The sequence below is a fragment of the Trichechus manatus genome, unplaced genomic scaffold (genome assembly GCF_000243295.1).
Source record: "Trichechus manatus latirostris isolate Lorelei unplaced genomic scaffold, TriManLat1.0 scaffold00010, whole genome shotgun sequence".
In the NCBI taxonomy this organism is placed as follows: Eukaryota; Metazoa; Chordata; class Mammalia; order Sirenia; family Trichechidae; genus Trichechus; species Trichechus manatus.
Window position 1 is genome coordinate 3,659,336 of NW_004443946.1, and position 11,957 is coordinate 3,671,292.

At 37.2% G+C, this 11,957-nt stretch overlaps 1 protein-coding gene across 1 annotated transcript in view; it reads left to right on the plus strand.

Moving 5' to 3' along the window:
- The first annotated feature begins 2,073 nt into the window (after positions 1-2,073).
- Positions 2,074-11,957, plus strand: part of RTRAF (RNA transcription, translation and transport factor) — a 17,245-nt gene continuing 7,361 nt past the window's right edge. The window contains exons 1-4 of the mRNA XM_004370863.1: positions 2,074-2,295; positions 3,491-3,615; positions 6,265-6,364; positions 11,196-11,282. Of these exons, the coding sequence (XP_004370920.1) occupies positions 2,235-2,295; positions 3,491-3,615; positions 6,265-6,364; positions 11,196-11,282 (373 nt within the window). The 5' untranslated portion in view covers positions 2,074-2,234. The remainder of the gene's footprint in view (positions 2,296-3,490; positions 3,616-6,264; positions 6,365-11,195; positions 11,283-11,957) is intronic.

The following is an 11,957-nucleotide window of genomic DNA, read 5'->3' on the forward strand; positions in this document are numbered from 1 at the left end:
TTTTGCACTGTGTGGTTAATTTCCTTACTTCTTCAAGTCTTTGTTCATATTTCATCTTTGCACATTTTCATCATAGCCGAACGTCCTCACAGTCCATCCCTACTCCTTATCCCTCTTGCTATGATTTTCTCATAGCACTTACCATCTTCTAAAATATTAAACGCTTTACTTATGTATTATTGTACTGTTTGTCTCCCCCTGCCAGAGAGTAAGTTCCCCGAGGGCATAATTTTTCATATCTAAGTTCACAGATGGAAACAGTATCTAGAAGACTGCATGGCACATAGTCGACACTTAACAAATTGTTAAATAATTAAACAGATAAATTAATGGCCTAACAAACCCTGGATCAATCATATTATCTGGTCACTTGGTAATAAAAGTTGGTTTCTCCTTCTGCAAGTGCATGGAGAGCTTGGTCTTCAGAAACGGTATTCTCTAAGATTCACTTCCTATTGGACTCTTCATTCGGAATAGGCCAAAGGGATACCTTAGAATCCAGAAGACAAAAGTTTTAAAATAAAAAACAGGTTGAATGTTTATAACCTGCTACACTTCTTTTCCAAAATTAGCTTTATCCTCTGCCTGAGTCCCACGGGTCCCTTTAGCATTTGGTGTAGAAATCTACCTCCAACCTCTCCATCCTTGGGGCGTGGCCAGGGCTGATGACCAGAAGCAGTTTCAAATGACTGACAACTTGCAGTCTGAAATAGAAAGACTAGGTCAGGAGCAAAAAACTTAGTTATTGTTGTTTTGTTTTTTCCATTAAAGGGCCAATTCCAGAAAACAAATTTTATGGGTTGTGTTTTTCCCCTTAAAAAAAAAAAAAAAGCTTGTTCATTCATTTACCAAACTTCTACCAGTGCCAAGCAGTGTGAGGCTCTGAGGAAGTAGCTGAAAGGTTCAGCCCACGTCCTTAAGGAATTTATAGTCTAGCAGGCAAGGCGTACATGAGCAGAGGAGATTATAATTCAGAGTGATACGGGCTATGACAGAGTTCAGCACAGGCTGCTAAGGGGGCACTAAGGAAAAGCACTGGGCTTGAAGTGGGGCTAGAAAACAGGCTTCCTGGAGGAGATATTGACTTAACTTACCTAATCTCAAAAGATGACAAAAACATGAAGATGATGGAGAAAGATATTCAATGATGAGAGAATTGCAGGAGCAAAGGCAAAGAAGCAAGAAAAAGCACGAGTTTCAAAGATTTCAAGTAGTTGGCTGTGGAGCCATGGGGTATACAAGACTGAGAGATGAGCCCTGAAAAGCAGGCAGGCACTGAACCAGAAAGGGATTTAAAAACAATAAGGAATTTTAATTATTTCTGGAGGACAACAGAGAATCACTAAAAGATACTAAACAGAAAAAAGTTATGGACAGATTTTTGTTCTAAAAAATCATTGTTGTTGCTTTGCGGGGAATGGATTGGAGAAGGCAAGACCGGCCCTAAGAAAAGAAATCAGTTAGATAAATAAGCAACAGTGATGAGGGCCTGATTTGAGGTCGATCAGTAGGCTGGGGAGGAGGTGAGAGGTTTGGGAGACAGTTAAGAGAGTCAAAAAGGCGGAAATTGGTTGCTGTGACTGAGGGTCGGGGAGTAAAAAATGACCCCCAGTTTCAGTGACTTCAGTAGTTGGTGACTTCAGTGACTCAATAGCTGGTGGTGATCTCTGGAACTATCACATAGTATTATAGTTGTATGTTTACCTGTGAGTCACTCCCAACTCGTCTGAAAGCACCTTACTACAGAACTTGTCTGAAAGCATCTTAACACAGAGACCTTACTTTTTAGTCTTTATATTAGCAGTACCTAGAACAGCATCTATTAGGCAGAAGGCACACAGTGAATGAATGAATATATTCAAAATTCTAAACAGTATGGTATGGCCAGTAGCAAAATCCTACATAATACTATTTTCTGTGTGCTGTATTAAGAAGGCGAGGAAACTTGCTTCTCGGTTGCTTTCTGCCTATTGTTCAACTAGGGAGCTGACAATAAAGTTTATTTGCGCGTCGACGTGCCCCGACGCTGGCCCCGCCTCCCCCGGCGGAACCGCGATTGGTGGGCATTTACCGGCGGCCGCCGTTCCTAAGCCACGAGTGGCGAAGGCAGCAGTCATTCCGGAGCGTCCCGGCGCCAGCCCTCCCTCTCGCCGCGTCGCGGGTGCCTGCGCCTCCCGCTCTCCTCGCTTCTCTCCCGGCTGAGGCCCGGGGGACCAGAGCGAGAAGCTGGGACCATGTTCCGACGCAAGCTGACGGCCCTCGACTACCACAACCCTGCGGGCTTCAATTGCAAAGGTGAGGCGGCGGCCTCGGGCCGACCGCACATCTCTAACCCCGGCTGCGACCCCTCTCTCAGCACCCCCCTCCTCCCCATCTGGGACCCTCTGCGGCCTTGTCTACCCTGTGGGCGTCCGGGCGGCCCCTTTCCGCCAGGCCGCCACGCACCGCTGCTTTCCGCCTCTCCTCTCCGCACCCCTGGCTTCGGAGCCCCTGCACCCCGTTCCTCTGTCGGCCTCTCCACTTTTTCTGCTGGATTAACTCCAAGCACCCTTGCCCCGTCTCCACTTCTCAGCTCACAAAAGGGAGAGCCTTCGTTTTTCTAACTTAAGTTAGCTTTTCAACTTCTTGATCCCTTGGATGATTAAATGGACGGTACCTTGAGCACCTGCTGTGGGCCGGCACCGTGCTGGGTATTGAGGAAGGTGCTGAGTAACTTGAAGACAAGTTCACTGCCCCCCGGGAGCTAAGGCGTGGCAGTCGGTGGCAATCCGAGCCCATGAAGCAGTTAAGAGAGAGAAAGAGAGTACAAAACGAAATCCAATACTGACAGTGGAAGGATCTACGCGTATAGCAACGTGCTGATTGTGTAGGGATCGTGCAAAACAGTTAGTAGCAGATGAGCCGGGCAGTTGAATTGTAAATACAAAGGTATTTGGGGTTTTACTGCATTAAAAATTTTAGAAGTAATAATACTACTACCTTATATTACTCTAGTACCCACTACGACTCGTTTCCTCTCATAGTTCTTGGACTGTGGTAGACTAGTAAGTTTGAAAGTGATCATCGGGTACAACCTGTGATATGATAACCAATGTGTAGTTCAAGACTTCATAATGGAAGCTTGAATTTGAGACTGAAAATAATTTACAAGAGGAAAAGCAGTGCTGTGTTGATATGTAGAAACATCGATTTATAGAAGTTTGTTTTTTTGATTTGCCTTTTACTTAACAAAAAGAGCCTATGGCAGTAGCACTTAGATGTGGATTTGAATTTTTGAACCTCAGTTTTCTCTTTGGTACAATGGGTGTTTTACCTACGGTAAGAGAATATGCATTTTGTCATAAATGTACTTAATGTCCATGTAACATAGTACTTATATTGTCTCAGTTACCTTTTTATTTTGGTGTTAAAAAATTCCCACAAGATCATTTACCTATGAAGTATTCTATCTATTACTTCTAGTGATTTTTTTATGATGTTTTTGTTGCAGATGAAACAGAGTTTAGAAATTTTATTGTTTGGCTTGAAGACCAGAAAATTAGACACTACAAGATTGAAGACAGAGGGAATTTGAGGAACATCCACAGCAGTGATTGGCCCAAGTTCTTTGAAAAGGTAATTACCAGAAAGTAAAATAAAAGTACAGATAACTTCTTTAAAGATTATGTGAAGACAGACAAGCTTAAAATTTTTTTTTTTTTTAATAATGATCATTGTTTGAGAACCTGGATTTCAAGGATTTAACTTTTTTCTTATCATTTAGTTTGATTTTAGAGCAAATTATATAATCTCTCTACCAAGCTTGAAATAGTTTTTTCTGGAAACATTGTGAAGTTTCTTTAAAAAACAGTGATAAATATTCTATAAATGGTAATTAACTTCACATTAATTACATGGCCAAAATTAGATTCTTTATCTTAGACTAAAAGTATTGCAATAACATACTTTTAGTACTACTGTTATGTCAATAGAAGACATTATTAACATGCTTAAAAATTAAGACTCTTGTGTTTGTGATTATATTTAATGTACACAGGTATCTTGCTTGTACAATAAAAGTAATCTAAAAGTTCTGTATGTATAATGTGTTTTTGTTGCTAGAATAATTTTCCCATTTAGTCTAATTTTAGTAATATTTTTATAGGAAAAAATGGTTTTCAAATTATAATAAAAATTACATTTTAGAATGTCATCACGTGAAACATTTTCATCACCTACATTACTTTGATGAATAAGATATTTTTCTTTCAAAATATCATGAAAACCACCTTAACTTTTCATTTTACAGGGCAAAGTGATTAGGTATCTAACATTCTCTTTTGAATCAATGATTGTGTGAATTAGGGGATTATGTAAATTACATACTAGCTTCTACGAACTTGGGCAGATTTATTAACCTCTATGTCTCAATTTTTTCATCAATAAATAGGGATAACAATAGTACTTATAGGGGTGCTGGGTATTGTTAAGGTCCTAAGGTGGCACAAACAGTATGTGCTTGACTACTAACCTAAAGGTTGGTGGTTCGAACTTACCCAGGGGTACGGTGGATGAAAGGCCTTGTGATCTGCTTACATAAAGATTATAGCCAACAAAACCCCATGGAGCATTTCTACTATGTAACATATGGGCTTGCCATGAGTCAAAATTGACTCAACAGTAATGGGTTTCGTGGATACTGTTAATTAATTATACACCTAAAGTGTTCACAGAGTAGGCCCATCCATAGTACCACCCATATTACTACCACTGTCTCTACTGATATTACTTAAAAAAAAAAAAGAAGTTGCTGAGGAGAAGATTCCAACTCATGGTGACCCCTTATGTGTCAGAGTAAAACCGTGCTCCACAGGGTTTTCAATGACAGATTTTTCAGAAGTAGATCACCAAGCCTGTCTTCCAAGGCACCTCCAACCTTTCAGTTAGCAGCCTAGTACATTACTGTTTGCACTACTCAAGGACTACTACTGAATTATTTTCCTTTGCTCTTAAAAAGTATTTTTTTAAATTTTAAATGGACTTTTTAAGACTTAGAAATATATTGTTAGAGGTTTATATTTGTTTAGATCACTTCTTACTTATGGCCCATTCATGTGTACAAGACACTACAAATTTCTACATATAGAAGAGTATTTGATGAATATAGAAAACTGAAACAAATCACCCAGAAGTGACAATAAAGTAATGTAACTTAAAGATAAATGTATTGGAACTTATGCATCCAAGCAGGTGTTACCCTTAAAGTTAGTGTCTTTGGAATGATGATGTCCTTTCTTAAGGCATAGTTGGAACTTCTCTTTTGAAATTACTTTTAGATCCTAGGTCACATCTTTTGAATATCCTTAATATGGCCAATTTGTATATTTTGAGGGTGGATTTGCTTTCTGAATCATGACTAAATCTCATGATTGAGGTATGTTTCTTAGCAGGGGGATAACATTTTTGATTGGAAAATGAGTTATGGCTAAAAAGTGCTGATTGATTATTCCTGATAGGATTTCCAAAAGGGAACTCCAGAGTTTTGAGTAAATAGCATCATTGCTGGAGTTAGATTTTAAGGTCCCAGGTGACTCATTTGAAGGACAGCACTCATTTGGATAAACAGCTTCTGACACTTACTTAGAATACTTGGTTACACCCTAGACAGATACTACATGAATTACTTTATTCAGTGGCCTTTTCATAACATGAAAGCTAAGGTTTAGATAATAATTGATTTATTTGTATGTCCTCCTTTTTTAAGTTGTCCTTTTTATTTAACTGCTGTATGTGTACTGGGACCTGGAATCAGAAATCTTAGATTCCAGTCTCAGATCTAACTTGTTTGACCGTTGAGAAGTGTCATCTTCTCTGGGCCTCAGTTTCCTTGTCTATAAAATGAGCAAATTCTAGATCAGTGATGTCCTACCTGGCATCTATAAAGGTAAAATGTCAAAAAGATGGTGGAAATTTTTTTTTTTTTCAATAAGATGGTACACTTAAATGTTTCCTTTGGGTTATATAATGGATCATAAGTTTGATAATATAAACATTATAAGAAATTCTTATTGGCAGTTATGTGTCTGATTACCAAAAAATGGGAAAACTAGTTGATTATTTCTTGATAATGGCTGTTGTTAGACAAACTCTGAAATCATGGGAAGGTGGGATGTAGACCAAGAGGTCTTAAATGAGGGCATCCCAACGAAGGTGTCTTTCAACTCTTATTTTGTTGATTCTGTGATTTTATGGTAATAAAACTGCTTTTTTTTCCTTCCCTCACAGTATCTCAGAGATGTTAACTGTCCTTTCAAGATTCAGGATCGACAGGAAGCAATTGACTGGCTTCTTGGGTTAGCTGTTAGACTCGAATATGGAGATAATGGTATGTTTCGTGGGGAATATGTTTTTAGAGATAGAGGAAAGGTTGGAAAGACAGTATAAAGATTTAAGGAACTTACTAGTTTGTGTTTTTTGTCTTATATTTTACCTTTTGTTCATTTAAGTTTTATACCCCCTTTCAGCATATATTTAGAAATTTACTTTTTGTCTGTAACCTTTCTTCTGCATCCAGCCTTGCCCCATCTCCCAAATTGGCTATGAAAGAATTTTCTAAAATTACAGTCTCTTTATTATCACAAAAAGTTAAAAATACTTTCTGCTGTCTTTCATTGCTATTTGGATTTTTCTTTTAGAATTTGGAAATGGTGTCATCTCACACAGTGACTTACTTTGGTATGTTTGCCACCTTGCACAGTCTGCTCCTTATCCTTTCTTGTTTAGAAACTGTTGTTAGTGTGCCAGAATTGATAAGATTTCTGTTTGTTGGCAGCGTCAGGTAATTTCACAATTACCTGTGAAATTGTATCTTCTCCATTACCACTGCTATAACCCTATTTCAGGCTCTTGTCACTTTCTGCTGAGGTTATTTTAATATCTTCCAAACTAGTCTCCTGTTAGTGTCACCCTCTAACGTGTCATTCACATAGCTCACCAAGCTTACTTTCTGAAACCTACATCTGTTTTAGAAAGCTACTCATTGTTTCCAAAGAACAGCACTAGTTATATATTAAACAAACATCATTGGCTTTCAGTTTTCTACAATAGCAACTCCAAGCTCCTTATCCTTTGATGACTGGTGTCCAACCAGTGTTTACACACTTAACATCCCACCAAACAAGCATAACCATTTCCTGTTTACATTCCTCTTTTTCCCTCCCTTCAGTTTCTTCACTCACACTTTTCACTTGGCTAATATACCATTTCACCCTAGCTCTACACATCTAAATCCTACCCATCCTTTTAAGATCCAGCTCAGATGCCACCTAGCTGCAGTAATCCTTCCCTCTGAATTTGCATAGCTTCTTACTCAATGCCCTTTAAGTCATTCACTACTTTCTATGTTTTACATGTCTTATCGACCCCGCTAAGTTTAAGCTGATTTTCAGATTGCTTTCCTTATGGTACCTGTATTGGTTTCCTATTGCTGCTGCAACAAATTACTGTAAATTTAATGACTTAAAACAACACAAATTTATTATCTTACAGTTAAGAGGTTAGAAATCCAAAATCAGTCTTACTGGGCAGGGTATTGCAGGGCTGGTTCCTTTTGGAGGCTTTAAGGGAGAATCTTGTTTCCTGGGTTTTTCCAGTTCTAGAAGCTGTCTGCATTGCTTGGCTCATGGTCCCTTCCTCCGTCTTCAAAACTAGCAGCATATCATCTTCCAATCCCTCTCTGACTCTGCTTCTGTCATCATACTTCCTGCTCTGACTCTGATCGTCCTCCCTCCCTCTTATAAGGGCCTTGTGATTACGTTGTGCCCATTTGTGTCCTCCAGGATAATCTTCCCATCTCAGGTCCTTAATTTAATCACATCTGCAAGTCCCCTTTTGCTAAGTACTATATTCACAGGTTCTAGAGATTGAGACATAGACATCTTTGAGGGAGCCATTATTCTGTCTACCACAGCACCCAACATAGTTTCTTGCACACAGTAGATGCTTATCAACCTCAGTAAACATTTGGCCAGTGCAATATGTGAATGTTTACATATGCCGATTTTCAGGATAACCAGATTTTGCTTGTGCCTTAGACTTTAATTTCAGCAGTCTTTTGGTAGCAATCTTAAGAAAACCTCTAATTTGAAACTTTACTTTCCATTTTAGTTTAAAAAGAAAACGCTTTTACTGTTCTTCAGAGAATAAATTACAAGCCTTGTGGCGCTGGTAGTATTACTTGATTTTCAGGACCTTTTTCCATGCTCTTTTTATCTATGTGAGTTTATTTGCAGTAATGTATTCTCAAGTTTATTTCAAGTGCTTTTCAGCTATTCCCAAACAAATTGGTAGTCATTATTGCAGTTTCTGTTTTACGCTTGTTCATTATATCCCATTTGTCTCATTTTTTAATTCTTTCAACTCAGGCCACCCAAGTACTGAGAATGGCAGGTGCTATATGTTTGCATATCCCTTTAACTTTATAAATACATTTCTCAATAATAGTTGACTGTAACTCTGTAAATACATTTCTCAATAATAGTATGGTCTTTTTAATAAATACTGAGAAACTAGTTTGTATCTTATATATAGTGAATTTTTGATATTGAAAAAGAGGAGATCAACATGTAGTTAAAAGGTAAATGGCCTCAGAAGTGTATTAAAAGTAAACTAGAAAGCATGATTTTCTTTAATCTAAAAATTCACGATTGTAAGAACAAAGACTATTTCATTAAAAAAATGGTTAAAGTAGTAATACGGTCCCTTACCAGTAGAAGGCGCTGATGTTCTCTTGTGGTTTTCCATTAATCTGTAGCATTTTTCTGGACTTTTAATTTACTTATTTTAAAATGGTATTTGATGAAAGCATTGTGAAATTTTATTATTTGTGCCTGTCTTAGTGCTGCTGTAACAAGTACCACAAGTGGGTGGCTTTAACAAACAGAAATTTATTTTCTCACAGTTACATGAGGCTAGAAGTCCGAGTTCAGGGTGCTGGCTCTAGTGAAAGGCTTTCTCTCACTGTTGACTCTGAAGGAAGGTGCTTGTCTCTTTTCAGACTCTTCCTCAGCGATCTTCATGTGGCTTGGCATCAGTCTTCCCCAATCTTTGCCTGCTTCTCTACCTGTCTGCTTTTTTTTTTTTTTTAGAGATAGGGTGATTGGTTTAAGGCACATCCTACACTGATATGGCCTCATTAACATAACAGGAAAACTATTCCCAGATGGAATTTCTATCACAAGTATAGGGATTAGGATTTACACCACATAATTTGGGGGGACACAATTCAATCCATAACAGTGCCTTTACTTTTTCTTTTTTAAAGCCTTATATTAGTTTTGTCAATTAAGGTGATTAAAATCTGGCTTACATTTTTTTCTTTTAACTTTTTTGACATCATTTCAGACTTTCAGAATAGTTGCAAGAGTAGTACAAAGAATTTTCATATATTCAGATTCCCCAAGTGTGAAAATTTTATTTAATTTGCTATATCCTTCTCTCTCTCTCTTCCTCCCTCAGTACACACACACACAGAGTTTTTTCTAAACCATTTGATAACAAATTGTGGATGATTCCCTTTAACCCTTAAATATTTCAATATACATTTCCTAAAAACAACATTGTCCTATATAACCGTAGTACAGTTACCAGAAAATTAACATTGATGTGCTACTGTCATCTGTAGACAATATTCAAACTTCATCAGTTGTCTCAGTGATGTTTTTTATAGGGGGAAAAAGTCCTGGATAACGCATTGCATTCAACTGTTATATGTATTCAGTCTTCTGTAATGTGAAAAGTTCCTCACTATTTGTGTTTTGTCACACTGACATTTATTTTGTATTCTGTCCCTCATTTTGGGTTTATCTGATGTTTCTAAGTGATTAGATTCAGGTTTGTACTTTTGTTAGGAGGAACACAGAAGTGATGTTGTGCTCTTTTAAGTGCACTGTAATAGGAGGCGAGTGACACTGGTTTGTCCCATTACTGGTCATGTTTACTTTGACCACTTGGTTAAGGTTGCTCCAGTGTAAAGTTACTATTTTCCCCTTTGTAATAAATAACGTATTTTGTGGGGAGACACTTCGAGTCTATGTCAATATGCTGTTACCTCTCAAACTCTCCTCTTGGTTTTAGGACCCATTTGATGATTTTTACCTGAATCAGTTATGATGATGATGATTGTCAAAAGGTGTTTTTCTAGTTTCTGTATTCCTTCTGCATTTCTTTGTGGCTTTTACTGTAAGGAGGAGGTTTTCCTTCTCTGATTTATTTGTTTATTTAAATCAGTGTGGATACATGGATTCTTATTTTAGTCAGTGGGCCATAATCCTTTCTTGCCATCATGTATTTTGATGTTCATGTTGTCCCAGATTTGGCCAGTGGAAGCCCCTTTAAGCTGAGTCCTGTGTGACTTAAATTTTAATGCTTTTATTTTTCCATCTTGTTTTTTAGTAAAAATATAAGCTCTGTAGCCAAAGATGCTTTTTGGGTATTGAGTTTAGTGAATTATTATCAAGTATTTTTTTGTGTGTGTGAGTTCTTTTTGAGTATTTTTCAAGTGAAGCTAATAAAATCTACCTTTGGAATTCTGGAATTTCACGTCTTGAAATAAATTTTAGGTTTGTATATGCTGATGTATTTGAAGTATTGATTTTTTTTAAAGCGAGGTTTTTAGATTCTGTATATATCATTCAAATGAAGATTTGGGAAGAAACTTTTTAGTGATTTTTTTAAATTTAATTCTACATAATTCATACTTAAGCCTTGTCTCTTTCTTCTATCTTATCAAGTTTTAGAGAAGCTACAGATTCAGATTTTCCCCCCTAAAATTTATGTAATGTTGGAAATGTATTGTCTTTAGAATTGTTAATGAAAGTATATTTGTGTCGAGCATTCCAGTGATCATTTTAGCTTAATCAAAACACTATAGTCATATTATCTTCTGTTAGATATTCAGTAGAAAAAAATAATTTTGATTGGATACATTGCCTTGTGCTTATAATCCGTTCGGCTTAAAGTCAGTAAAGAAGTAGTGTTGATTGTACCATGGAAGAAAGATGTGGCAGTCTGCTTCCATAAAGATATACGGCCTTGGAAACTCTGTCCTGTAGGATCGCTATGAGTCAGACTCGACTCAATGGCAGTGGAGGTTTTTTGGTTGTTGATTGTACCTTAAGTTGCAATTCTAAAAATTTTATTTTTACCTATTTTTACAGCTGAAAAATACAAGGACTCGGTACCTGATAATACAAAAAATGCTGATAATGCAGCTAAAAATGCAGAGCCGTTGATCAATTTGGATGGTAAGTATATAACTAACTGTGTAAAATTTGTCAACAGTATTGTTGGTTCCTTGAATGTTTTTGTTTCCTAGAATGAAGTCTAGAGTTACTTGGTTTCAGTAAAACTAAGAGTGTTTTGTGTAGATAGCATTAGTGTTGAAGTTTCATTCTCTGTACCATGAGTTACAATACGCTTTCTTCCTCACCACAGTTGAATATCGTATTCCTTGATTTGGTCATAGTAATTTGGTGCTTTTGATTTGTGTTTAATCATGGTGGTGATTGTTTGCTTTCCTGGGTGTATAAAATAATTTTCTTTGATCTAATGACACTGAAACAAGTGGTAAAACTTTTCACAGTTTTAAGTACCAGTTGCCTTTGAGCAGTTTCTCCCCTTTTAAAAGTATGAAGATTCTAATCACTTAGATTATGAAATGTGTTACATATCCTTCCACTGGCTGATTTATTGTGACCTATAATTTATGAGTTATCCTTATGAATTAACAAGCTTCTTGGACACTCCAGAGCTGTTGCTTAGAGAAAAGGTTTTGGAAAAAATTGTCCACTGAAGGGACCTACGTATTAAAATTAATTGCCCTGGCACAATCAGCCAACTGGACCTCATAGACATATATAGAACAATCCATCCAACCGCTGCAAAGTACACATTCTTTTCCAATGCACATGGAACGTTCT